The 27,429-nt window shown below is 39.5% G+C and overlaps 1 protein-coding gene across 4 annotated transcripts in view; it reads left to right on the top strand.

Moving 5' to 3' along the window:
• Positions 1 to 27,429, top strand: part of STARD13 (StAR related lipid transfer domain containing 13) — a 288,035-nt gene that overhangs the window by 102,117 nt on the left and 158,489 nt on the right. For all 4 annotated transcript variants that reach the window (XM_040056756.2, XM_040056754.2, XM_040056753.2 and 1 more), the window contains one exon: positions 21,902 to 21,935. In XM_040056756.2, the coding sequence (XP_039912690.1) occupies positions 21,902 to 21,935 (34 nt within the window). The remainder of the gene's footprint in view (positions 1 to 21,901; positions 21,936 to 27,429) is intronic.

Below are 27,429 nucleotides of genomic sequence, written 5' to 3'. Positions count from 1 at the left end.
CTTCTGGACAAGATTGTCTGAGTAGCTGGTAGAGCTACCGCTGCCAGAAACTCTGCCCACATCAATCCAGCTCAGCCTCTTGATGGAAAGATGAAGAATTCCTTTCTTTGCAATATCTTTCTCTCCTCTCCCTTTCTTCTGGAGAAACCAGGCTGTTCCTTTCTGCTTACCTGTATAGTACTGCCCAAATGGGATAGAGCTCCTGTAATTTCAGAAATGCAAGGCGCAGAAGTTTGTTCCAGCCACCAGCAAGGAAGAGAGATGGAGGTTCTGTTAAGTCTTTCCTTTTCATCCAGAGCCCTCATGCAGTTCTTCTCTGGAAGGTTTCAGAACTCACCGCAACAGCCTTCAGGAGAGCACATTGTTGTCTGTTCAGAGGATGTGTAAATGTAGCTGTGCAGTGGAATGCACTTCAAAGTACATGCTGCGCTCTGCTTTACCAAGCAGTGATAGAAAGGACACTCCTGCATGTGGTTGAAAGTCGAATCTAGCCCCAGCTACTTGGTTTGCCACCATCAGTTTCTCTCGTGAGCTCTCAGTTGATCTAAACTGTACCACACTTGATTTTGTTTTGGATCCATGTGAAATAACAGGGAATACCAACTCTTCTACTTCAGAGCCAGAGTCTGTTTGCAGGATCTCTATTCCTTTTGTTTTCATTGAGCCACCTTGCAAAGCTGCTTCTTCTTAGACACCTGAGGTAAGCCAAAGCTAAATTGTATGAATGTGATTAGGATAGTGATAAGGATGTGATTCGTGGTCCCATAAAATTCAGGTTGGCAACTGCACTCAAACTGTTTCTTTATGCATCTTACCTGCCGAGCACAGAAAATGGCAGAAAAGACTGTTCAGTCAGGGCTGGGATTTGATTTCTGAGTGGGACCAATAAAACTAAAAGCAGTTCTTTTAACGAGTCCTTGCTTTATACACTTTTTTATTTTCCCATCTGAGATTACATAATCTATTCTTTGTCGTGTATTCAATCCTTATTAAAGTTCTGTTAGATTTTTATTTACACTTTTCTCATACCAAAATATAAAACAAAGTTTGGAGAAGTAGGTTTGGGGAAGAAAGCTGTAATTTAGGATCTCTTTCAATTTCAGTCTCTAGCTTGGGTTCCTCATTGCTCATCCCAGCATGCTGTTGTGGTCTGTGCATCCCAGCCACTCTACAGCTGATCTGAAAATTCTGCCAGTTGCAGGAACTGACTGGCAGATTGGCCTGTTACGAGGTCTTGAGCTGTGTTATAAGGAGTTGCCATGTTTGTCTGTTTCTGAAGTGCGTTTTGGCTCCATTTCTATCTCAGAGACATTTTTAATGTTCTTTTTCAAAAGTTGGCATCGCTGATATCAGAACAGAGTACTTTTTGTAGCACTTGATTTGATTCCTGTACTTTAGGTTGTTTTCTTTCCTCTCAAATGACTGTACTCACCTACTGATAAAATTCCTTTTCCACAGTCTTTGATTAATAAGTAACATGGACTGTGCTGGCTTGGGAAGAGAAGATTCAGAGCAAAGTACTGCATTTTAATATGAGGTGAAATTAATATATTTGCACAAAATTATGTGGAAAGAATGCACTTCCAAGAAACCATGTTATTGAAACATTCTCTTCTGCTTCTATTAGCTTGATCTGCAGACTTGCTAATTCAAATTTCACATCGGCTTAAGGTGACCTGTATCTCAATGGAGAGATACCCATCCTCCATGCAACAACATTTGAATGCAAAGATCCATGGTCTGTTACAGGTTTTCCCATCAGTGGCAAAATCCATGACATTATTTAGTTGGCTTTATAGAGAAACCACGTGTGAAGTAGAAGGCATAGAAATTACAGAGATGCTGCAAAGAAAAAAAATAATTAAAACGAACAAAAAAAAGTAGATCCATTTTGGCCTAACTTTGTTCGAGTTGTTCCTTTTAAATATGAAGAGCAGAGAAAATAGGCAGATAGGAGGACAGAAAAGGGAAATAAGCCAAAGTGATTAGCCTGGTGACCTTCCCTTATTTCTGGTGGATTTTGTATGTATGTGCACTGTGCCATTGTTTCTAATGAATAAAATTAACATATTCAATCTATATCCTAAAAGAAGCCTAAATTCAGTCATTTTCTCAGTACTGCATTTCCAATTTAAGGTGCAATTTTTATCTTTGGAAATCGTTTGTTATTGTTATTGTTATTTTTCTATATTTTGCATATTTATGTGTTTAGATTGAAGATACCTAAAAAGAGACAATAATAGCTCTATAAAATTTCATTAGGACTAATTAAGAAAAGAAAATAGCTCAGAACAATGGCATTCTCCTGGGGTTTTGTTCGTATGCCATTTTTAAACAGTTGAACGTTGAGTCACTCAGTAACAGATTAGCTTATTCATCAGCTTTCTAAGAGCTAAATTTCAATGGATTTCTTCCCTTTCTTACATTCTTTCAAATGATTTATATAAAGGAAGGTTTTCACTATGTTGGTAAGGGTTTCCCAAGAACTTTCCAAGTAATGCTTAGTAAAACAGATTGAGTAGAAATTTATACTGTAATTAGTTTGATGAGTGGATTGTGTTGCAGAGACCACATTAGCTAGAGTTTTGTACTAAGGAAATGAAAAATTAAGGCAAAGAAAATTGAGGTACTTCACTTGAGGCTGTTATTTATTATTTTAAAACATAATTGTAATTAATGATAACTTTTTAAGTGCCTTGTAGTGTTCTGTTTAACTCTCCTCTGAATGTTTGCTAGGCATTTTGGGAGGCTTGTTATTTGGATGAGATCCATAGTGTCTTTTTTCAGGGTGGCCAGAAACACGAATTTCAAAGGACATCGCTATAGCCTGGTGAGTAGGCTTACATAGAATATGCTGCTAACAATATGGGGCTTAACCTCTGCCCAGAAGGCTTGGCTCCTGTGTAGAAATAGGTTTATCCAAGCAATTTCATTTCAAAAATGCAGTGGCTTGAAAAATAATGAATATGGATATTTCTGACATCCAAAAGGGGTCTGAGTTCTTTTGTCTCTTTGCTTAACACTAGCACTCAAAACCTCCTGTAGAAATGTATGTCATAGTATAATTTCCTGTTTCATGAAAAATCTGTTTCCTATTCCCATTTTTAAAATTCAAGGCTTTGGATGCTGGTCTTCTGGGGTTACAAATTAAGACAGAGGTTTTGATATACCTCTTACACATATGCACTTCTGAACATCTTCCATGCTATGATTCCTTCTGAGTAGCAACCACTCCTTTCTTTTAATGCTCTCCCCATAGTTTTTAATAACTCTGAGTGGTTCCTCTGTGAATCCTCTAAAAGTTTGTGATTCTTTTGGGAGATGATCCATGCTTCTTCCATCATGTCCTTCATGACACATTACACTAATTCACAGAAAGACATTGCCTTGTTAACAATGTTATTCTCCTTTATTCTCTGTGTGTATCCTAACATCTCATGAGCTTTTTTTTGGCTTGAGCAAGCCAGAAAGTGGAGTGTCAGTGAGCTGTGATGGTGACAGACTGCTCGATTTATTTAGGAAATAGACTCTCTTCTTGCTGTAGCTATCCCAGCTGCTAATGTTTCCATATTGTCCACTTACCCACCTGGCCAGTTACTACAACCCCCAGGTCTCATTTTCAAGCTGCTCATTTCGGATGCTGTAATGTGTTTCGGCTACAATGGTTTTAATGGTAGGTCTTGGGAAACCGGCTGCCTTTTCAGTGGAAGAGGTGATGGAGGTGCCTGAAAGAACTGTTCCAACAGTAAATCCTGGGGAGATGAAGGGGGGAATTAGGGGTAAATATGAGGAAGGCAGGGACTTGAGGCTATCTGAATAGCAGGGACCAGGACCTGCAGGAGGAATGCCACAAGAGCAGAGAACTTGTGTCAGCATATCAAGGCCATTTACCAGCCTCTATCACATTATTTTGCATTATTAGGCATCATCTCTTATTTATCAACATCTTTTCTGTCAGTTTCTCTGTAATTCACTTGCTGAGCATTCCATAAATATGTAAGGGCTACCTCTGCTACCTGAATCCAATCCTAAATTTCAGATTGATGGAAATATAAGCATTTTGAAAACCTCACACAAATGTCAGCTGTCTCCTCGGAGACAGCTTTGATACCAAGTTTATGTTTTTTGCTGAGATGTATTTACACTGAAGAAAGCAACTTGGCATGAGTGACTTTGTCTATTAGCATCTGCTTTCACGTACTCTTTTCACACCTCTCATGATGCTGCTACATTTTTTTGTTTGTTCAAATTTTCCACATTTATTAGGTACTTCTCTAAACCTTAGTACCGACTCAGAGAGGTCAGGAAGTAGACCTTCATGGGACTATTCAGTGCAGCAAGACAAATGCTGTGCAGAACTGCAGTTCTGTGGAAAATTCTCTTTCTACAAAATGCATGTGATTTTTATGTTCATTCTCTTTAAAGGCAAAACCAGGCACATGTAGAGAGTGCTTTATTCAGGAGATTATTCTCTGAGATGACAAATATCCCATACAGAATAATTGGCTCAGCTGAAATGTTTGCATTGTAGACACCCATTACTAGATTAAGTCAATCCAACATGTGCAATGTACTGTTAGGTTAAATCAAAGTTGTGTTACAAGTGCCAAAATTTAACATCTTGATGACTTAGAATATAAAAGCACTTATTTCCAGTTAAATGTACAAATTAATCACATATTTGCAGTAGAGGTTTGGGGATTTTCATACCTTCCATTAATTTGATTCGTCATTATTTATGATAAAAATGTTGCAATGGAAATGCTGATTTTTTCTTGACTCCTCATTTTCATTTATTCTATTCTGTTCTTGAACTAAGTCTCCTCTATGCAACTGCCTTAGCCACCACTGAGGATAGTTGTGTTCTGTAACAGACATCTTTCTGGGAATAAAAGAGCTTGGGTTACAAGATGTGCCTTTGCAGTAAAGATTTTAAGGCGGCTGCACTTTATGTTCCTAGCCTGCTTTATGTTGTTTAATTAGCCACTAGAAAACAATTTTACTTGCTATACTTCATAACTCTTCTCCAAAACAAAAAAAGGCAAAATTTTATTATCTGCAATTATGAGGTTTATGGGTTTGGGGTTTTTTTAACCAAAATGAAACATAATAAATAAAATTAATCAGTAAATAGCCTTAACAACCTGCTTTGCTAATTCCAATTAATAATGTCTTCCAAGGTATTACTGCATCAGCATTGTGTTAGTTCAGTATTTTGAACCTCTCCAGTAAAGCTAATTCTGAAATGCCAGATCAGTAAGATTTACTAATTGTTTCCCCTGCAAAACTGTTAAGGTAGCCGTGCTTTTTTACAACCATGTCAGCATCTCAAAACAAATTGAGAAGACTCTCAAGGGTGATATATTTAGCTGCATAATGTCAGCTATAGATAAAGGCAGTGACAAGGATAGTGCAGTTAAATACCTACTCTCTAATTACATTCTCTGGGAAAATTAGAAGTATATGAAAACACAAAAGTTATTACAGTAATGTACTAATTTAATGCTCTTGGTTACTAACATTAAATAAACTTTCTGACAAAGCAAGATCCTTAGACTCAACCTTTCTCTTTGGCTCTTAGAAAAACTTGAGGGCAAACAACAGGTAGGACTTCTCAGGAAAAGAATTTCACTCTTTCTAAGTATAGTTTTGCCTTCAAAGTGTGTAAATTAGAGTCAAAAACTATATCCATTGCTTAGACACTATGAGATATGCTCAATATGCCTTGTTCTATATGTTAACATAGAGTTTGTATTATATTAGCTTTAGAATATTAAAAAGCTAAACATTGCAAATATAACTTTAAAAAAATCCCATTTTGCTAATGTCTTAGGAGAACAGTTGGTGTTAAATTATCCCTGCTACCAAATGTATAAATCTTTCAAAATATCACATGCATGTTACATAAATAGATCATATTTATTATTCTACTAACAGTAACTATATGATGCTGTTATTAAACTATATTATTAAACTGTTACACTCTTGTCTCACTCATATGCCAAAGAACTAAAATCTGTAGTTGCATGGAAATAAAACCAACCTTTCAGGTAGGTGTCTGAGAAGTGTAACTAATTTCTGTTGCATTATTGTAAAAAAATGCTATAGAAAAATCAACAGAAATCACTAGTGGCACTGTTTAACATATCCTGACTTGTAGAATCTTTCTGTATTGACCTTTTCCTTTATGTTTCCTAGTTTTCCCTTGTAACACCAGAAGAACAAGGTCTGTAATTGTAATTAGATCAATCTGACAATGAGTCACTCTCTGGCAGCTAAAGAGGAATCGGGAGAAAAATAATCTAATCTTAAACATGAGTGGTATTTGCTGGAGGGAAGGGAGGAAGGGAGGGCGTATGTAATTTTTTTAAAGGGGAATGTAAAACTTGCCAGGAATTCTTTAATTTTTTTTTCTTAAATGTTTTTCGTAATCTTGTGCTTGATGATGTAGAGTAGCTTCTGAGTGCATTGAAAAATCAGAGCTATGTTGAATACGTATTTCCTTGTGTATGCAAAATGGTATGTTTCAGTTTTTAATTACATTTTTAGGGGCAGAACTAGTGGCAGAAAGGTGGCTGTGTCTATTTTTGTATCCATTATCCACTGGCACCAGTTCAGAAATTGTAAACATCTCTAGTAGGCACCTGAGCATCCTGGTCATAGAATGGTTTGGATTGGAAGGGACCTTAAAGGTCATGTAGCTCCAATCCCTCTGCCATGGGCAGAGATGTGACCCACTAAACCAGGTTGCTCAGAGCCCCATCCAACCTGGACTTGAACACTTCAAGGAATGGGGCCTCCACAACTTCTCTGGGCTACCTGTGCCAGTGCCTTGCAACTCTCTGAGTAAAGAATTTCTTCCTAACACCTAATCTAAATCTTTCCTCTCTTAGTTTAAACCCACTGCCTGCTCCCATCAGTATGAAAAGTGGCTCTCCCTTTCTTTTTTATAGGCCACTTTAAGTTCTGCAAGGCTGCCATGAGGTGTTCCTGGAGCCATCTCCAGGCTCAACTACCCCAGCCCTCTCAACCTGTCTTTATAGGAGAGGTGCTCCACCTCTCTGATCATCTTCATGGCCCTCCTATGGACATGGTCTAACAGGTCCATCCATGTCTTTCCTGTGCTGCGGACCCCAGAGCAAGACAGAGCACTCCAAGTGGGGTCTCATGAGGACAGAGTAGAGGGGCAGAATCACCTCCCCCACCCTGCCATCACACTGCTTCAGAGGAAGCCCAGGCTGTGGTTTGCCTTCTGGGCTGTGAGCACATACTGCTGGCTCATGTCCTGTTTTTCATCCACAAGAAACCCCAAGTCCTTCTCCACAGGGCTGCTCCCAATGAGTTCGCTTTCCAGGCTGTGCTCATGTCTGGATGGCCCCAACGCAGGTGCAGCCCCTTCCACCTGGACTTGTTGGACCTCATGAGGTTCTTGTAGGGCCACTTCTCAGGTTTGTCCAGGTCCCTCTGGATGACATCCCATCCTTTTGTTGTGTCAACTGCACTGCTCAGCATTGTGTCATCTGAAAACTCGCTGAGGATGCACTCGATCCCACTGTCAATGTCAATGATGAAGATATTGGAGAGCACAGGTCCCAGGACAGGGCCCTGAGGGACCCCACTTTCCTGTGGCCTCCACCTGGACGCAGAGCCATTGACCACAATTCTCTGGCTATGTCCATTCAACCAATTCCTTATCAATCAAATACCCCACCCTTCAAATCCACTTTCTCCAGGGATGAGAGTGTCATATGGGACTGTGTCAAAATCTGTACAGAAGTCTAGGCAGATGACATCTGTCAGTCTGCCCTTTCAACAGTTGCCATCGCTCCATCACAGAAGGCCAACAGATTGGTCAGGCAGGATTTGTCCTTATGAAGCCATGCTGACTGTCTTGGATCTTGTGTGTGCCTTAACAGTGGTCTCCTGAAGATGTTCTCCATGTCCTTCCAAAGTACAGAGATGAGCCTCTCTCGTTCCACATGTCTTTCTTTCTTATCTTTTTTCAGTGGCCATGGACTTTGTCTGACTGGCATGCCTTTTCAAATTTGATGGAGAGTGGCTTGACAACATCAGCCAGCTTCTTCAGAATCCTGGGATGCATGTCATCAGGTTCCATGGACTTCTGGCTATTCAGCTTCATCAAGTGGTCCTGAACCTCTTTTTCTCTTATAGTGGGAGAGAGTTCACTCCCCCAGCTCCCACCTGGAGGTTCAGGGAATTGAGAGATATTCAGGGGCTTGAGGTCCTGTAGTGGTAAAAACCACAGTTCTTGAGCAGCCTCGGTACAGCCCTAATCTTGGCATAGAAATCTACAGCTGGCTGTTGTGAAATGCTGAGCCCTGGGAGTTTCTGAGTTCCTTGTCCTCTCTGGAGCTTAAATGTCTGACTAGACATTTTGTTCACCATCCTCTCAAGATCCAAGATTGGATTGCACTTTTGAGAAAAAGCACACAACTGGGTAATGAGTGTTCCCTTTGCAAAATGTCGCATTTAGTGTAGCATCTAGAATGAAAGTCTAAGCTAGGCTGTGAGGTCTTTGTTCCAAGGATGATCCTTTCATCCTATACATATGCATGGGAGTTGACCTAGTTTTTGATATATTGTGTGTTCCCATTAAAAAGTGACCTTATTTCTAGTTGAATCTTGAATATGAGGCACTTTGTAATATAAGCAATAAATAACACTACCTAAACGGTAAATTGCTACATTCTCTATGCTGCTGTTGTCTTGAATTTGTACTTTAATCTCATCTGGATAAAGCTCTCAATATGTGCTCCAAAACACTGTGACTATCAAAAAGCTAGTGTACTGACAGGTAGTGTACTGAAAATTTACAACACAGGATCAAAAACTCTAAAACTTCTGGGGATAAGAGAGATGGGTACACTCTGGTACCAAATGTGGAAAAACCCTTGTGCAGAAGGTAATTTGTGTATCTTTTTCTTTCCTTCAGAACTCTTTAAAATAAAAGTCAACATAGAAATGTCATTGTCTGATTATTTACTAAAATAAAAAGGTTCGTGCTAAAATGTGTTTTAGTCAAGAGAGAGCTTAGGCTTGCCCAAGATTAGATATGAATTATATTAGATTTGACATAGAATGTAGGTGAATATTGCGGTACATTGTAGAAAAAACACAGCAAGAAATCGGACTGTTATCTATAAAGAGTCTTAAGAATGTTTAGTATGAAGACTGGAGGAACTCCAGGTAGTGCATCATGGTGCCACGTACACCCAGCGTTTGCTGCCTGTTTGGGCTTGTACAGCTGTGAATTCAGACTAAAGGGGTGCTAAGATTCTGAAATATAAAGATGTCAGTGAAATAATGATAGTTCCTTAATCTCATAGTCGATTAATATGTAAGGCCTAATCAGGCCTAATCTGCTTTCTTAAATCATCTGCCTAGAGTTACACATTCTCATTCTTTAATCATGTAGATGATAAGTAGGCTTGACACTGTGCACGGCTGTTGTACTTGGTGAAATAAAATATGCTGTCATAAAGTATGTCATTGAGTCTGTTTTGATACTGTCCTGTTTGGCTTGGTGTAAACATTAATGTTTTAATTGATTTTTCTTCTTTTCATTAGCTGTAAAATATTAGTAGGAATTTCTAGTGATAAATGGATTTTAAGGACAGCCTAAGATCCTGGAAGGCCCTGAATGTGAACGTGCAAGTGGCTGTGAAGCCCCAGATATTGCTGCAAAGGATAAAACATTTGAAGTTACATAAAAAGCAGATCAAAATTCCAGATATTCTATAATTAACTCTAGCAGCTCATAGTAAGGTTCTATGTACTCGATGGTCTCCTTCTAGTTCTCATGAGTGTTGTAGGTCCTAGACTAACTCAAGGCCTAGCCCCCAGTCCTGAGGTACAGCTAATCCTAGGAGAATGCCCTCAAACTTTTTTCCATCAGCTGTCAAGAGGTCAGCAAATTTTGAAAACTCATTTGCATTAATTTACATGCATGAATTTACATGGTTCTCTGGCTAAAGAGCTGCTTATAGTTAAGTACATGTTCTGTCTTACTCCTAGTGCAGCAGGGACAAGTCCTCAGATACGTGTCGCTATGAATAGTAGCACAGGCAGCAGAATGACTGTAATGTGGCATCTCTCCTTTATTCTCATGTTATTACCCCATGAAGTACAAAATGGTTGCTCCAGCTTCTAGAGAAGGGATTTGTGTAGGAAATCTGTCCCATAACAGAGCAAACTGAGTCTCTAAGTAACTGAGAGCTATTGTTCTTAATACAGACAGCATGGAGGTCCCAAGGAATAGGGAACTGTTTCATCTTACAGCCATGAGACTTTGGGAGAGCCACCTTCACTTCCCTCAATAATTAATAAAACAATTACTAATCAAATGTACATTTCCATGCTGAAACAGAACAAGCTGTAAAGATAGAGAGACATCTCAGCATCCAGTTTTCCAGCAGCTGGTATCACCAAGGTTGTTGCAGATGTGCATTCTGACAATAGTCCAGAAGCCCAGCCAGAGAGCATAGGAAGCTGAATATCCTTTCTTGCATTAATTAGTAGGTTTTGTCCACTAAGAAGCTCTTTTCAAATGTTTCCATTCTATTTTTTTTTTCTTGGAACATTAGAGTATACCAATTAGGAGATAACTTTTTGAAACTGAATAGCAGTAATTCCTTTCTGATCTCAGATGTTGCATCGTGAGTTGGCATTATTTTTAGTTGCTGTGACTAAGTAAAACTGGACAGAAGATAGATGTGGATCAGTAGGTGGGGTTTTTCAATTTTCTGGGTTGACATAATAATTTTCACTTTAAAAGTTTATTCTTTTTGGACCTGACTTGTAGTTCATATAAATCAGACTTACCTTGATTTAAGATCAGCTGAAGCAATGATTTTTTTTTTTTGTAAAATCAGTGCTTTTAGAAAGATTAATAGTGCCTTAAATCTAACTGTGAAAACAAATTTTAAGCAGTGGCCATTAACTTGAGTTACACAACAGAAAACAGAGAAGGATGAAATTTGTCTAAGTGATTAATGACAAAAAGTTAAAGGTATGCAAGATGATAGAAAAATCTCCATTCATTCTATCAGCATTTAGTTGTAGTCCATGATATGCATGTGAATGGTATAAAAATTGTTCAACAAACATGTCATAAATGTTAAGCAATGCTATGATTTTTTTTTAATTGTATCAGTTGTCTGAAACTTGCCTAATACGACATTTTGTAATTCTATAATTTTAAGTTCAGTTTATTCCATTTAGGAATCATACTGAGCTAAGGAGAACAATAACACTGTTTGAAGAGAGTGTGGAGTTTTCCAATAAAGGATCCTTGAATATTTCTAGGAAGGTCATGGTGCTTAGCTATTTAAAAAAAAAAAAAAAAAAAAAAAAAAGAGAGTGAGAGAGAAATTAATTGTTTGTCTGCATTGCAGGGAAGCATAAAACAAATTCTTCATAGAAGAGCACAAGGTATGAAGATAGTTCTGTGAATATATTTGTTTTGTATTTGTTTTGTCTGTCCATGACAGCTGAGAAGTAATACATGCCAATTTTATAACCCCTCTGTGGGAGTGCAGTTATTTTACTCCATTTCAAGAAGTAAAGTGGTTTTGGTTGGTTGGTTAGTTTTTTGTTGGGTTTTTTGTTTGTTTGTTTGTTTGTTTGTTTTTCTTTTAAAATAGCTTTAGCCAGTACTGCATATATCGAAATTAGTTTGAATCTGCTTTAGGCTATGCAGGAATGTGTGTGTGTGTGCGTTTGTGGGAAGATGAGGGGCCAGAGGGAGAAATTTGAGCTAGTCCTTAACAAATTTCTGCTCTGTCCTGTTGTCAGAGAAGGATGCATGCAGGTGACTAAGTATTTCATCATGACTTTTGCCAATGATTTTGAACATGATATGACACAGAAAAGTCAAGGTCAAGGCTTCTGTACAGACATTTTGTGATGTCTGTAAGACAGTAAATTATAAATTGTAAAATATGGTTATGGCTGTGGAAGGCCTAACATCTCTGACTTGCAGTTAGACTTCTGTATTAGGAGTGATATAGCTGCAGAAGTTAGAGACCAAACTGCTTAAGGGTTCGCTCTGGACAGCAGTAATCCAAGGGTCATTGTAGTACTGGGAATGTTCATGACTAGCTGAAGAGCATTCATTTCTTTGTTCAGTCAGTGCTGCACTGACTTGCTGGAGGTCGCAGATTAAGCCAGCAGCCTCTTCAGTATGTGAGCACACAAATTTATGCTCTCTCACAACCTCAGCAATTTTTGAAGGGAAAAGATTGAAAGGGTGGGTGAATCAGAGGTGCACGCACACATATATATATCTAAAAGTGTGTCTGTATATGTGTGCGTATGCTTTCTTGGGAAGGGGAAGATGGAGTGGTTAGGGTGCATGATGTGTATGTTGTAGAGAAGACTTCTAGATCCAGTGTCTCCAGAGGGTGTTAAGTCAAATGCAGCCCACCACCACAGTTAGTGTATAAAAATAAATGGATTTAAGCTTAGTATTAACACTGAGCATGCCTTGTCTAATTAATTTCAAACCATACACATCTGTTTGTCTTTTGGTGCACTGCAACCTTCTTGTTCTCAGTTCACATGTGCATAAGGGGTTCTCAACTCCTGATGCAGCATAATTTCACCTAACTTTTCTCACCATGTGCATAACCTTGGCAAGTAAGGCAAAAACATAAGGCAAGCAGCTGGGAACACAGGGCTTTGAAGTTGTATAGGTGTTTACATGGCAGTTATCTGAATTGCACCTGAGCATTTGCTGGCAGTGAACCCCACTGCAAAGGGAAATGTAAGCTTTTCTTTGAAAATACTAACTTTGCAACCGTAACATAAATGCATTGTCCTATGGGTTGAAGTGTTCATTTTGAAAATAAACAACAGAAGTCAATACACATCACAAGCATTGGTTTTCCTACGGGCGACACCAGAATTTGCAGTGGAGTTGTCATTTCTGACATGTCTTGTGTGCGTTTGCTGTGGAGGTGGTGAGGTGGGTGGCAACCTCTTACCTGGTGCTGGCACACTAAAAGCCATTCTGTTCTTTCTTAGAAAGGGAGAGCTATGAAACCTCCCAAAGGGAAACCATGTCATTTGCATGGGCAATTTAAGGTTTTTCTTTAAATCTGGCATAACAGCTCTGATAAACAGAGGCAAAACCACAGATGCAGACCAAAAAAAAAAAAAAAAAATCACATATTGAAAAGGATTTAGAGCATGTTTCCAGCACTGAGATGTTCTATAAAAACTAAAATCTATAAATTACAAGATACAGAACATTCAGAATATCTCCTTCTCCTAGGGGCATCAGCTCTTGCTGGGAGGCTGGAAGGGGCAGAGATGCTATCTAACATTTTCCACAGGTGTTCTCACAAAGCTGTCCGCGGCTCTTCTGCTGTGCACAGCTTCTGTATTTTCAGTAGCTCTTTGGAATAAAATAATTTATTCTTCACTCATCCCTGCTTTACCTTTTACTGAAAAATGACCACTAAACAAACCTGTGTGGGTTTTCCTCAAGAAGCCTAAAATGTTGACCAAGATTTTAACTGATGGCTAACACATCAGTTTACTGGGAAAATGCACTTTTGTTTAAGACTAAATTACAATTATGAGTTTTATTGACTGTGAAGGCAAATACCTGATATCCACTTAGAGCCTAGCCATCATGAAACATTTCTGCGGACACTCAGTAGTGAAAACAAACTGCTGCTCATGGCAGTCTGAAGTTCATTCCCAGTTAAATACTTCTCTGGGCCAAGTTAAAATAACACCACAGCCGTAGCCAGAGCTCACAGGGCTTGGTTTTCAAGTTCTGCCATGGATTAGTGCTAACTGCTGTTTGCTTTAGCGGTCACTCATTTCCCAGAGCAGGATAGCAGTTCCCCAGCTTTCATGCCTCTCTTTGTTGTTGTGTGACCTCTTGTACCTTTCCCACTTCATTCTATCTTTAAAATAGATATAGCACTTCTTCCTACTCAAGAGGGTAAAAATGATAGCAATGTGTGACTCACTGTATTGTTCCAGGATTGTAAAAAGCAGGGGCTACTCTGGCCTATCACTTTTGTTCATCTCCATTTGGCAGTCATTGCTCTTCTTTTTTGTCTTTCTTCCTCCCACCTCCGCCCCATCACATTTCCACCTGGCCCTCATGCATATGTTGTGACAACTACATTATCTCCAGTTTTTACTCATGTCTTTGTTTATACAGAAGCGTGGCTGGTTATCTTAGCACAGGACTGAGCACTAATTGTTATTTGCACAGTTCTGAGCATGTTGATGTTAGTCCTGCTGCAGAGTCGAGAGGTCAGAATGACTAAGTGCTTCTGGGACTTGCTAAAGGTAAAAGCATAATGAAGAGGACTTTTTTTTTAATTTTATCAGGATGAAATTTGCTGAGATGTGGCAGAACTGTATCCTGTTAGGAAGTGATCCTTAAGGGTGGATGTTGGGAATTGGGCAGGATGAACTGAACATTTAGGACACCATGCACACCCAAAGTGCATACATGTTCCACAAGCTGTTTCCTTGGCTAAATTCTTGAGGTACTTGCTTTGCAAGAACATAATACCCAGATGTCAGGCTAGATTTTAACTAGATTTTAAAATATTGGCTACTATTAAAACATATCTAAAAGCACAAAAGTGGTAAGTGCTATCGAGAGTTTGTGTAAGTGAAAGCGAATTGGTGTATATCACCACTTTACACCAGGTGGAACCAGATCTGTTTGGCTGTCCTGGTCACCTTGAAGGGCTAAGGGGCATCTGTTTCTGCAGTGAAACATCTGTGTTCTGTCTCTCAGGTATATCCAGCTGGCCACAAAGAGCAAAATAGTGACAACAGAGAAGCTGTTCTCACAGCTTGCTTCGGTTAGAACATGCACTTCCATGAGCACAGTATAGAATCCCTGAAAATTTAAGAAAATTATCATGGATATATTACAGCAAAGTAACATTCTGGAGTTTTATATATCTATATCTCCAAAATAATATTTTAAAAAATAAAATTTTTACCTGTTCAGAGCTATTTTCTAAATTAATTCCAGTGATCTCCAAAATCACAGGCATAATAAAATCCTCGAAGGTGAAGAAGGTATCTAAACTTATGATACCTTGGTACCCTTTTTTCATGGTTTCAAGCACAAATATTGGTAGATATAGTCTTTCTGTTCTGTGAAATGCTTTGCCATTAGGTGGACCATTATATGGTCCATGACCAGGCTTTTCAAATTTCTTATGTAATGTAATACGATGAGATAAATATTAAACACATTTTCAACACAAAAAGTATTTTTTATTTCAAAGCTATCAAGATGAAACCTTTTAACAATTTTCCTTTTTATTTGATAATTCACATTCTCTGTTGAAAGGTCATATCAATTGAATTTTTAATGGGAAAAGAGTGTGGAAAAAGTCCTCAATAGTTGCAATCTCCAAATTACCGCTTCTACTGATTCTATTGTTATTGCTCTCATTCTTCTGTGGGATTTGTGGATCAGTTGCAAACTACTGCAACATGTTTTTTACCCTAATATGAATGCTGATATCTGAGTATCTGCATATGTGGTATGGCATAGTCAGCAACAAAGAGGCTCTTGTCAACATGGAGGCTTTTTGCTATCCATTAAATAATAGGAAAATTTTCATGATCAGACTTCTACTAGTGGTACTGGGACCAAATTTAGGAGATCAGGTAGTCCACTTTTCAAGCCCATGGAATAGTAAACACAGTCATTTTATCCCATAGGGGAAATCACAGGAAAAGCAAAGGTAAGGTAGAGTGAATGACAGCAAAAACCCCAAGTTTACAGAGTATTAAACAAAGTGCTTGCATTAGAGCAACATGTGAGACAGAAGAAATGGAGCTGTAATGGAGCTCTTGTGATGAAAGCAACAAATTAAACAGCAGAAATTGTTTGGGGATAAAATTAATGTTCTGCTGCTTTTGATTCCCATTTGTCAAGATGAGTGCCAGTGCTGGTGCAAGACAAATAGGCATGGCCAGCTGAGCCACAGAGATGAATGATATCATCCAATCTCATGGCAAAATTGGCAATTGCAATTGTTTAATACAGTAAAAAATACTATAGAGGCACACCCTAGCACTCACAAAAGTGGCTGTTCCTCACATGCTGGAACTGAATCCTCCTCAATAAAAATTTGGTTATAAACCCCCAGGCTGTAATTGCTTGACATTTGGAAATCGTATTAGCAGATGCTAGAGGTAAAATCTCTCTCATCTGTTAATATAATAAATTCTTTTAGATAAGTGTGATAAATTACACTTACTGAAATGCATGTTCCTTTACTGTTTCTCTTGTAGCTCATTTTCTTCTAATCTCACTTGGAACATTGTTGAAATGGTTTTCATTTTTATATACTTTATTACTGCCCTGCTCCAATTATTGTAAACCTTTTTTTTAATGCTGTTCAAAAGCTTTCATTTTAAAATAGTTTCCAGGCAGTTTTCTGCTTGATCAAAGCTTTCAAAACAGAAGCCATAAGAAATGTCACTTACTTTCTAAACTTCTATCAAAAGCACATAGGCAAAATAGATACCTATTTGTAGCAAACAGAATAAAAACAACTGAATAACTCTTTCTTTTTATGACGGCTTTTTGAACTAGCACTGATCTTGGTGCAAAATTAAATAAAATAAATATTTATACTAAAGAAAAATGCATTTTAAGAACTGTGAGTGAGGGTAATTTTGCCAACTAAAATACTAAACTAGGGAAATTAATGTACTAATTTTCATTAAGTGTCCTTCAACAGCTGTGCACAATTGTTAAATATGTTTTTATATCTCTAGGCAATATTTACAGATTTACCTCTTTAGAATACAGCTCAGAACATTAAGTTTAGGGTTTTCCAAAGATTTGTCTGTGTTCTCTGAATTCTTACAGATGCTTGAAGCCCCCCTGTAGGTACTGAAATGCTGCAGTGGGGTCTCCAAAGAGCCTTCTCTTCTCCAACTCTCTCAGCCTGTCTTCATAGGAGAGTTTTTTCAGCCCTCTGATCATCTTTGTGGCCCTCCTCTGGGTCCATTCCAACAGGACCACATTTTTTCTGTGCTGGGGTCCCCAGTGCTGGATGCAGCACTCCCTGTGGGGTCTCCTAAGAGTGGAGTAGAGCGGCAGAATCACCTCCCTTGACCTTCTGGCCACTCCTCTTTGTGAACAAGCAAGAAGACTTGCTTGACTGCAGACTGGGAGCTGTTTAAACTTCTTTCTTTGACCCCATCATGAATAGTTTGCAGCACAATAGCTCAGGTTCAATGGAAGAAATCGAGAATTTTGCCTTCCTCCTACTTTCTAACCTGGTGAGGAGGCCAATGTGTTGTGATGCAACAGGTATGAGGCGGATTCCCATCCAACCCAGATTTGTCTTCCATGTCGCAAGTGACGTATCCAGTGGCACTCAGGTCATGTATTAAATAGGGTCTCTAATAAACACCTCTGCAGTTGTATTTTAAAGGAAAATTATGAGTCCTGTTGTCAGCCTTTGAAGATACATCTTAAGCGCTAAAATCCAGCAGCAGTTTTAACCCTGTACCAAAGATGAGTGCCAAGTCTCTGAGAGAAATCAAATTTCTGACACAGCAGTCTCAGCAGTATTTTCTGTAGAATAGCTTCAGTATTGTCATTATTTTCAGCTGACTAGCATGCTCTAGGGAACTTGCAAATGTCATCCAGATTGAAGATCTCATTGCAAGGGCCAGGTAACTTTAAGTTAAGGCTAACATTATGACATAACAGTGTCATAATATTGCTTCCCTTTTTGGGCTGTGGAATTTTATTTTGAAGCAGTAACTAGGATTTTCTTTCCTTCTATCAACATCTTTCTGAAAGAATCTAATAAACGTGGTGATTGAACCTCCAGATGATTGAGTTTTGCGTGTGGATTGCTGTATTCCTCCTTTAAAACTGCCTATATGTCACTCTAATTAAAGCCTAGCAGGCTACTAAATTGCTAGAATGAAGAACCAGCATGATTTTCAATCCTTATACTTTGCAGGACCTTTTTCAGTTTGCAGTGCTTTCCTTCAGTATCAGTGAACCAGTCGGAAGTCATACAGATTTATCCTTTTTCCTCTACAAGGAGTGTTGTGTTTCAGAGTGGTGCTGCCGGTTGCTCACTGCAGAACATAAGCTCACCGAATCCAAAGCCTTTTTTATTAACAGCAGATGTAAAGTAGTCCTGTCCAAATGCCAGAGTTTATTTGATAGCAGTGATATTTTTGATACCATATCTATGGTGAATAAATTCTCTGGCTTTTTTATTAAATGTCTAGCAGAATTATTTGCATGCTGAACAGATACACTAATTACCTTTTTTTATTTTTTTTGAGGGTGTGATTTCCTGAGAGTGAATGATGACAGTTTGACAGGTACTTAGAAATATCAATGGAAGATATGGGTATATTTGAAATGGGAGCATAAAGGAGCTAATAACTAATAGAGGTTGATGGGGAAGAGGGAAGCAAAAGACTTGGATGCAAAACGGTCTCTTTTTTCTTTGAAATTGTGTATGATATTACAGGATTGGCTGGCATTGCAGAATCCCTGTGCTGTTAAAAATTAAAATGGTTTTGAAGTTGTTCAAGTCAACCATTTTATAATCTGTGTATAAAAAAAAAAAAAAAAAAGAAAAAAAAAGAAAAAAAAAGCTTTTATGTGACAATAAGCTTTCTGGGATGTTAAGTAATTTAATCCAGTTGTTTGATGAGTTCCATGTCCTGATCACTTATAAACACGAAAGATTATATATACATCAGAGAAACAGTTCTTTGTTGAATAGGATTATTTTCCTTGTTGACTTTATAATGCTGGTGTTTTGCTTCTACCTTCACTCCCACTTCCATTTGAGTAATTTGTTTCCACACAGAATGCCTTTCAGGAAAATCACACAGTCATTGAATCATTTAGGTTGTATAAGACCTCAAAGATCATCAAGTCCAGCCATTAACCTAACACTGTCAAGTCCACCATTTAACCATGTCCCTCAGTGCTACATCTGCATTTGCACATTTTTTAAATACCTCCAGGGAAGGTGACACCACCCTTCCCTGAACAAACAGCCTGTCTCAATGCTTGGCAATGATTTCTGTGAAGTTTTTCTTAAAATCCAATCAAAACTTCCCCTGGTGAAACTTGAGGCCATGTCAGGTTCTTTATAAATGCAATGTGTCCACTTGAAACTCCCACCAATAGATCCACAGCCTTTCTTGAGCTAGCTGCAGCAATGTTGAGAGTACAATTGCCTCATTCATGTCACTGGTTCATCCTGGTCTGATCATAGAGCACTGGGTGACACTGCCCGGGCAAATTCTTGGAGACCTTTGCTCACAGAGGTGAACATGGGATGGCCCTGCTGAAACATGGGACTGCTAAGGGGGAGGAAATGGACCCAGTATTTAGACATTTCTAGTTTCTGTGGGCTGGTTTATATGCTTTAGCAAATAAAACACGGCTATATCAGCAGAGTGTGTTTATCTTTGGCTTCTGTTTGACACTTCCACTTGCAAAATTGTTACAGCTGTAGTTGTACGCAAATGATTTCTTTATTATTCATAGCAGCAGGTGCTGCAACCATCTTTTGGCTACAGTTGTACCCTCTTGGTCCATGGTTTCTATATATTTGATTAGCTGGTGCCATGCTGTTCAGATGGGTTGCTAGTCCTCCAATAAATGTATTTTGTTACACAATCAGTTATACAGTACGTTATCATTTCCATAAATCATTTTTCGTTGGCAGCTTTCTGTTGCCACTTGGGATTGTTCCAGCAATAATTTGCATCCTTTTTTGTATGGCATCCTAAAAAGATCTTGGAAGTTAACATAGCCTGGGTATGATTTTAATAAATGGTGTCCTTCTGGCAGCAGTAGAATACACAAACCAGCTATCCGTGGAGGACTGATATATTTATTTTTGGTTCACATATCATTTATGTATTCTTCAAGAAGTGCTTATCCAAAGATTCAGTATAGCAATTTAGGCATCGACCTGGCTTATGCCAGAGTTGTGATGCTAAAAATCAGGTGCCTGTCTGTGATCGCAACACGCAAAGCAACCACACAGAGACGAGAGATTTGCAGGGCAGAGACATTCCTCTGAGAGAGCCCAAGGCTGAGCCAAGACCGAGAGCCCCTCTGCCTGTTTATTTCTTACTTTTTATACATTTGTGGGTCTGGCTGTGGATTGGCTTCTGGAGTTATCACCTCCCAGCCAAATGGCCAGACCAACTGTCAGTTGCAATTGTTTTCAGGTTAGAAATATGCAAACAAAGGACAGAGAATGAAAAACAAAGGATTTGTTTATGTTATATGTGTGAGAAAAGGCAAAAACTGCTACTAATATTGTACAGAAGCTAAAAAGTCTGACTCCATCTTATGAACAATCAAAAGGCTTTAAAAAACTCAGAAAAACCAGGGTGACACCTGTCCCCACATCAGGTGATAAACAACACTGCAGCTCACTGAAGGATGGAAGGACAATATGATATGCCTCATTCTGAAAGGCAACCCAAAAACCTGGCACACTCATGTGGGACCTGCCTGTCCCTTCCCAAGTTACACAGCCTGTGCCTGAATTTCCTACTTCTCTGTGGAAATGAGATGCTTTGCCACTAATGAAACCTGATTTGGACTCATACGCTCCTTATCTTCCCATCAGAAGTGAGCACTCCACTTGATCCCTGCTGGATAAGACGGGTCAGCTTCAGCTGCTGCTCAGGCAGACCTTGCAAAGGAGCAAGAGGCTCTTTCAGAATGAAATTGCCTTGCAGAAGGCAAAAAAAAAAATATAGCCAAGCTGTGCTTTCCCTATTTTTAACAGAGATGCCTAATCAATTCAGTTCCATGCTCAGAGGAGGAATTTTCCAATATCTTGGTAAAATTCTTCATTAAATAAAAGGTAAATAAAAATCATGTTTTCATAGATAGATTCCTATCAAGGCTGCAGAAGCAATATTGACTGAAGAAGTAACGGAGCACTGGCTGCATCTGATGGAAAGGTGCAGATGGCTGTCCGTGCAGGGACAAGCAGATAACAGGAGCAGGGAGTGTGTCACTGCAAGGTACCCAAATAGCTGTCTTTTCAGCTGACTGCATATCGGGCCCTTCACACTGGTACTTGGAGGAATCTGTTCACCCTTCTGTTTAATTAAAAAAAAAAAAATAATAATAAAAAAGGTGCAGTCTCACCCATTATGCTAGTTTCATTCACACCCTGCATTGCTGAGAGAGTTGATGGATCTATGAAAGGAAATGCATTTAATCACTGTCAACAACCTCCTCGTTAGGGCAGTGAAAGCTATTAAAGAGAAAAGTAATGGACCAAGAGGTGCATCTAAGTGTGGTGTTAATGGCACCCCTTTCATTTAGCATGGCAAGCCCAAAGCAGCAAAGTGAACAATATGAAGAAAACAACATGGCAGGTCAGTTTGCCCATGAGTCTCAGGCAGAGCAACCCTCTCTCGGTCACAGAAGAACAGGAAACATGCATCTACCTTTCCGAGTCGCAGTGTCCTGTTTCTTGCCCATCAGTAGAGCTGCCTACCCAACTTTTCAGCAGCATGTCTGCTCCCTGAGCCCCACCAGCATTGCAAGACCCTTTCTGGCATGTTCCAGTGTGTTGTACCTCATGTATCCTTGCAGCACATATTCTTCTTGTAGAATATGCTCCTAGACTCGCTCACTGCAAGACAGGTGAATCTGATCTGAGAATGGGTGCCAGGTTGTCATTAGCAAGGAAAACTAGCTATTCTGCGTGATTTTTATTGATAAGCTCTGGATTTTATGCCCTGTGTAAGGTGGTGATGATTAATAATTACGTAGATTGTCATCTTGAAATGTGGAACTTATTTGAAGGAAAAAATGTACCATTATTAAAGAAAAATCACTTTCTTACAGATGCTGTTTCAGAAGCTGTGCAAGGAAAAAGCTGGTAAGTCTTCATTGCTTCTTGGAAGTTTCTTGGTGGCTTGTGTAACAATGCATGCATTGATGATGGACCCAGGGAGTCTCTTCTATTAAACGGGTGTTCAGTGCATCTGTGACAATTGTTTCCATGCTGCTGTTCATGACCTCTTGGTGTAGGATTAAAGTGGTTCTTAGGAAAGCTGATAATTCATCACCTTTCAACTTATACCTTTCCAGGTAAGTTCTGAAATAATGGGGATAAACCCATGGATTTGTTACTGGTGTCAGAGTAGGACTCAAGGTCTTGCCATGGCACTGGTCTGGTGTGTGTGAGACATGAGCAAAGATGAGGAACATTTCAGAGTTTCTGTCTCAGTCACTCAGCAGCTGAGTCTTAGGAAGAAGCTCATTACAGAGCCATATTTTTCAAAAAATCTTAACAACCCTCTGGGACCCACATGTCCCAAGTGGCAGAGTCACAATGCCTGATTTCTCCCTTGGCAGGAGCCCACTATCTGGTTGAAGCATTTTTCAATATTAACAGCATTAGTGAGTTTGACCATTATGGAGGAATTATTTAGGGCCAGCAAGGCACTGAGACCAGAGCAGGAAGTGGAGCTAGAGACTCAGATACCCTGAACTGCACATGTGTTATCATGCTAGGAGCTAAGGAAAGGTTTGGATAGACAGATATGTACACACACACAGATCCTGGTTCAGCAAGATACTTAACACACAATTAAACTCGCATTTGACAAAACCAATTAATTGCAACAGGCGTAAGAAACTGCTTGGATGATTTGCTTAATTGAGAGTAAATGTCCTTATTAAATTGTAATGACGCACAATTAAGAAATACAGAGAAAAAGAGCGGCTTCCCAGAACGTGGGTTACTGGGATTTAATAACAGCCTCACAGTTTTGCAAAAAGAAACGTCCCCAAAGTCTAGATGTATCCTCCTTCTCACAAGTCTTTGCCAGCTAGAAGTATTTCAGTCATAAACCAATTGACCTCTGGAGTCACCCATTTCTGACTGCATTTTCTGTTTTGTTAGTCAGGATGTATGCAGTGTGTGCCAATTAAAGAAAAGCAATTGAACATCACTGCTGTAATTACCCCTCTGTCCCTAGATGACTTAGCATCTCTTTTTGGGCCTGAAGGACTAGTTTAAGCCAGTTTGTTCACTTAGTGATTTCTTCTTCCATCTGTCTCTGATCTAAGCTGCATCCACAGTTCATTCTAGGGGCCAGCCTTAACTCGTTTAGGATCAGATGAACACAGCTTTTTGGAGCCACTTTCACTGATTCAGTGGCTCTGCTGCAAACTTGATGGCTTAGCAAAATGCCAGAAACCCTGGGCTAGAAAACTCAGGTCTCTGTAGGCAATTCCACCCTCATGTACTTAACTTCAGGTCAACAAAACATGAAGGCTACTGAGCATAGTGTAAATGTACATATTTTCATTCAAGCTCTGTACACATTAAATTTTTCTGCTTTATGATTTGGATGTGGATTTATTCATGATGGTATTTGCCAATTAAACACATGCCTGGGCTTTTCCAAAGCTAAAAAAATTTCAGAAGTTCTGAGGTTGGTTGAGCAATTGTTTTAATTGTATTCATTGTTGGATCAAAACCTCTCTGCGCCACTGAAGCCTCACTTTATAAAGAAAAGGAATATATGTCAATGGCACATGCATTTTAAATCAAACTAATTATTTTAACAGTGTTCCCATTTTATAGTATGATTGATTTTTAATTGTTTTACTTTTATGTCAACATTAATTTTGTCACTAAAAGAGATAAAATTTTAGCATCCATCCTGACAGTAGAACAGTAGAATGATGACTGAAAATCTGATGACTGCAGGCATGAAAGAAGAATGACAGGTCATTTTCTGACACAGTTTGGTCACTGAGGTGAAACTTTAGTTATAGAAATCTAGCATATGATAAAACTGGTAATAAATTTATCATTAAAATGCTTCTGGCAGAAAATGTCCATTTCTTCAAATAGAACATTTTACAGGAAAAGGTTAGCATCCATTAATTTCTATTTAAAATCATTTCTGTAAAATAGGCACACACGTCTCAACATGCAATGATATAACAGTCTTCAAAGAGAGAAGTGTTAATCTTTATTTAACTTTGAATCTTTTGGCTTTGAAAATTGTTATATTGAAGTATTTAAAAAAGAGGGAGAGGAGTAAAAAGAGGAAACATAATTTAAATTACAAAAAAGGGTAAATTTATGTTTAGAACTAAGGGACAAGGGTGGCTTCCAGATTTGCAGTTGCTAAACATTTCTGATATTTTCTGTGCTTCCTGGATAATAAATATTCTCTTTTGAAATTTCTTGCACGAGAAGAAAACCTGTCCTGCCTGTATCAGCCACACACTGAATACAGCACTCACTGTTCTACTCAAGTTTGTTTTCTGCATCACTCTTCCCTTACATCCTTACTTCTTATTCTTTCTCATTCTCTTTTGTCATTTATTCTTCTGATCCCTTTCTTGATCAGAGCTCTAGAGCTCTCAGGGGCCAAAGGAGTCTTTGCCAGAGTGCCAGTGGGTCACCCTGCTCTCCCCACCAAAGAGCACCTATAAGCACACTCTATCAGGAGCTGGGGGTGCACAGGGCAGCTCAGAGCTGCTGCAGCTGGGGTGGGAACTTCTGCAGCCCTTTCCCCAAGGCTGGGCTGTCCTTAGCTTCCAGTCATTCTCCATGTAAACCATTTTTTGCGTTTGAGAGGGAAAAAACCTGCCCTTTGGAATGCTGTTCTCTCTCTTGCTGAATTTTATGTTACTTTTTTCCCCCTCAAATAAATGCAATATTTTGGGGCCTCCATTACCGGATTTGTAGTGGGTGCCTTGCAATACATTAAGCAGGATACTCAAAATGTGTCTAAGAGAGGCTACAGCTGCACAGACCACCCAGCCTCACCAGGGAACCTCATTTGAAGTACCAGCATTGCTGGCAGTGTCGCTGCATGCTTGCCAGGCCTTGCGTGATTACTTTCAGATGTAATAACTTTGGTACTTATAACAGTACTTGCACTGGAATTGATGCTGATCTAACCATTCAGGAAAAAAAAAAATTAAATAATGGTGAGATATGATTCTAGAGGCGTGAATTTATTCTGCTTTTTGTTTCTTTAATCATGACAGGATGCAGCATGAGCTGGTGGCTCCCTGGGGGCTGGGGCAGACACAGAAACAGAGGTCAGACAGCTCCAGGATGAGGCCTGGGGACAGGGGTGGGCCAAGAATGGTGTGGGATGTCATTCTGCAAGTTGTGTCACATGGCTGGGCAGGGCTGTGGCAGAGAACAGCCCTGCCACAGCATCATGGGGCTGGGATGGACAGCTCTGGGTTGGGCTGAAATGGAGTTCCACAAACACTTGGAAATTTATATATTTATATAATTTCAAATAATATTACTTGGACTTAGACCTAGGCTGCAAATGTGGTGTTGCCCACACCCTTTAAGATGTAGTTAGCAAAGTGCAAGGGACAGCTGCAAGAGAGGACAAGCAGTTTGGAGTGGAAGAGCTGGTTTCACACAGGTGGGCTCACCCTTGGCCTGAGGTGAGCAAGTTGTCTGTTGGCTTTCTGTAAAAGCAGTAGACAGGAAGCAGACACTTGTACTGCTTGTATGTTATGGCATTAATAAGCAAGTGTTACATATATGTTAAAAACATCCTGTTCTGTGGCTTTACCGAGACGTGTGAAAACACCAGATTCATCCACTGAACTCTGCTTTCTTTGGGAATGAATGTGGGTATCCTCGTGGTACCTGTGGTTTCAGCCACTAAACCACATTCCTGCTGTCATTAATAAATGATGCCATTAATAGAACCGCCCAGTCCCATCGCCATGGAGTGGACAGCTCATCAATGCTTTTCTTCTCGTCTTGCCAGGTGCATAACACCAAACCCAGTCTGCACTACCTATCTCTTCTGCCATTTCAATGTAGGAGGTCCTAATTGTCTGCTGTGGTACCCCAGAGAACACCTTGTTTAGCTGCTCCTCTTGCTGTCAGATTGCTGCTGGGTTTGTAGTTAGCCTGTGGCAATCACTGTTAAAACCTGGCTGACTGATGCCATGTGTCCTTACTATCCCCCATCATATGTCTTAGTAAAAAACATTCCACTCAGATGGAGCATTCTAGCTGCCTAATGTATTTTAAAGTTTAAAGCACCGCATAGTCCAAGATGACTAACACAGAGCACACTTCATCACTGGTAGGGAAAATGAGCTCTCACTTTGCTGACAAAAATTTGAAGTCAGATTAAAAGCTGACACATCCGCTATTTTAGTGGTATGTATGAAACACTAATTATAGCAGTGTGCTGGTGTATTTGCTGATGCATGGTAATGTAGTCTGTAGCAGAACAGCAATGAGCTGGCAAGGAAGATGGTGCACTGCAGTAATACGATAAAATCCTCATGTGACCTTGGCCATTTCAGAAGTTCTCCATGGATAATTGTGTATCCTTGACTGATACAATGCAGAATTCAAACAGAGGAAGTAGTGGTCCCTGGGCTTTAATGAGCAGCCTGATACTTCAATATTTGCCCAGGCATAATGCAAATTAACTTCAAGGAGATGTCTCCATACTGTAAGAAACAGAACTGTGCTATATAGCAGCTGTATATGAACAACTGCCAGCAACGGGCCTGAATCTGGAAAATGGGAGGGAGGTGTAACTCCATCTGGCTCTTGTTAGGAACTGAAGGTGCATGATTCATCACAAAATTGAACCCAAGTACAGTAGTTTCAACTGATTACATATTTTTATGTTTCCTTAGTCATATAAGGTTTTATGCTCATGGTTTTATTTTACCTTTGCTGCAGTCCCTGGGCAGGAACTATGGGCTAATCGCACTCTGAACAGGGAAATGGATGTGGCTCACAGAACCGTATCTATTCTGGGGTTTTCCTCTTGCTCATGGGGGGATGGAGGTGATCTCCTTCAGCCTTTCACTTGCCATGGTGGTGGAGATGAGGCTGTGACTGTGAAGCCCCTCTTCTCATCCTCTTCAGGGTGGAGCAGCAGCTGGATTAGACATTCAGCAGTGCCTTGGAAGACCTAGACAGTACTTGTGTCTCATGCTGTCAGTACTCCAGCTATAAAAGTTTACCGAAGATGAAAACCTGACCTTAAATAACCGGGGAAAATAAAACATCCTCATCCAATGATCCCATGCACTTACTAGAAAGCAGAGCGGGGTCACTTTGACATGTTTCCAGCACAAAGTGGAGGTGCTTACTTTGGACTGAAAAATGAACAGGCTGTTTTCCTGAGGAGTGAAAGTAAACTGTTTGGTGGCCTGGGCCTCTTAACTAGTTATGCTCTGTGCTGCTCAAATTAGAAGTAGGTGGAGTTGGTGCTTGTCTTGCAGTCAGTGCATCAGGGGGTCATTTCATTTGGCTCCAATTCTAACTTTTCTGCAGCGCCAGTTTGGCTTCCAAAATTAGGCAGTGAGATTGCCTCTTCTTTTCATAATCAGAAATGATA

Source organism: Hirundo rustica, chromosome 2 (assembly GCF_015227805.2).
Source record: "Hirundo rustica isolate bHirRus1 chromosome 2, bHirRus1.pri.v3, whole genome shotgun sequence".
Taxonomy (NCBI): Eukaryota; Metazoa; Chordata; class Aves; order Passeriformes; family Hirundinidae; genus Hirundo; species Hirundo rustica.
The sequence above is the reverse complement of the archived record's forward strand: the minus strand, read 5'-3'. Positions and strand labels throughout refer to the sequence as shown.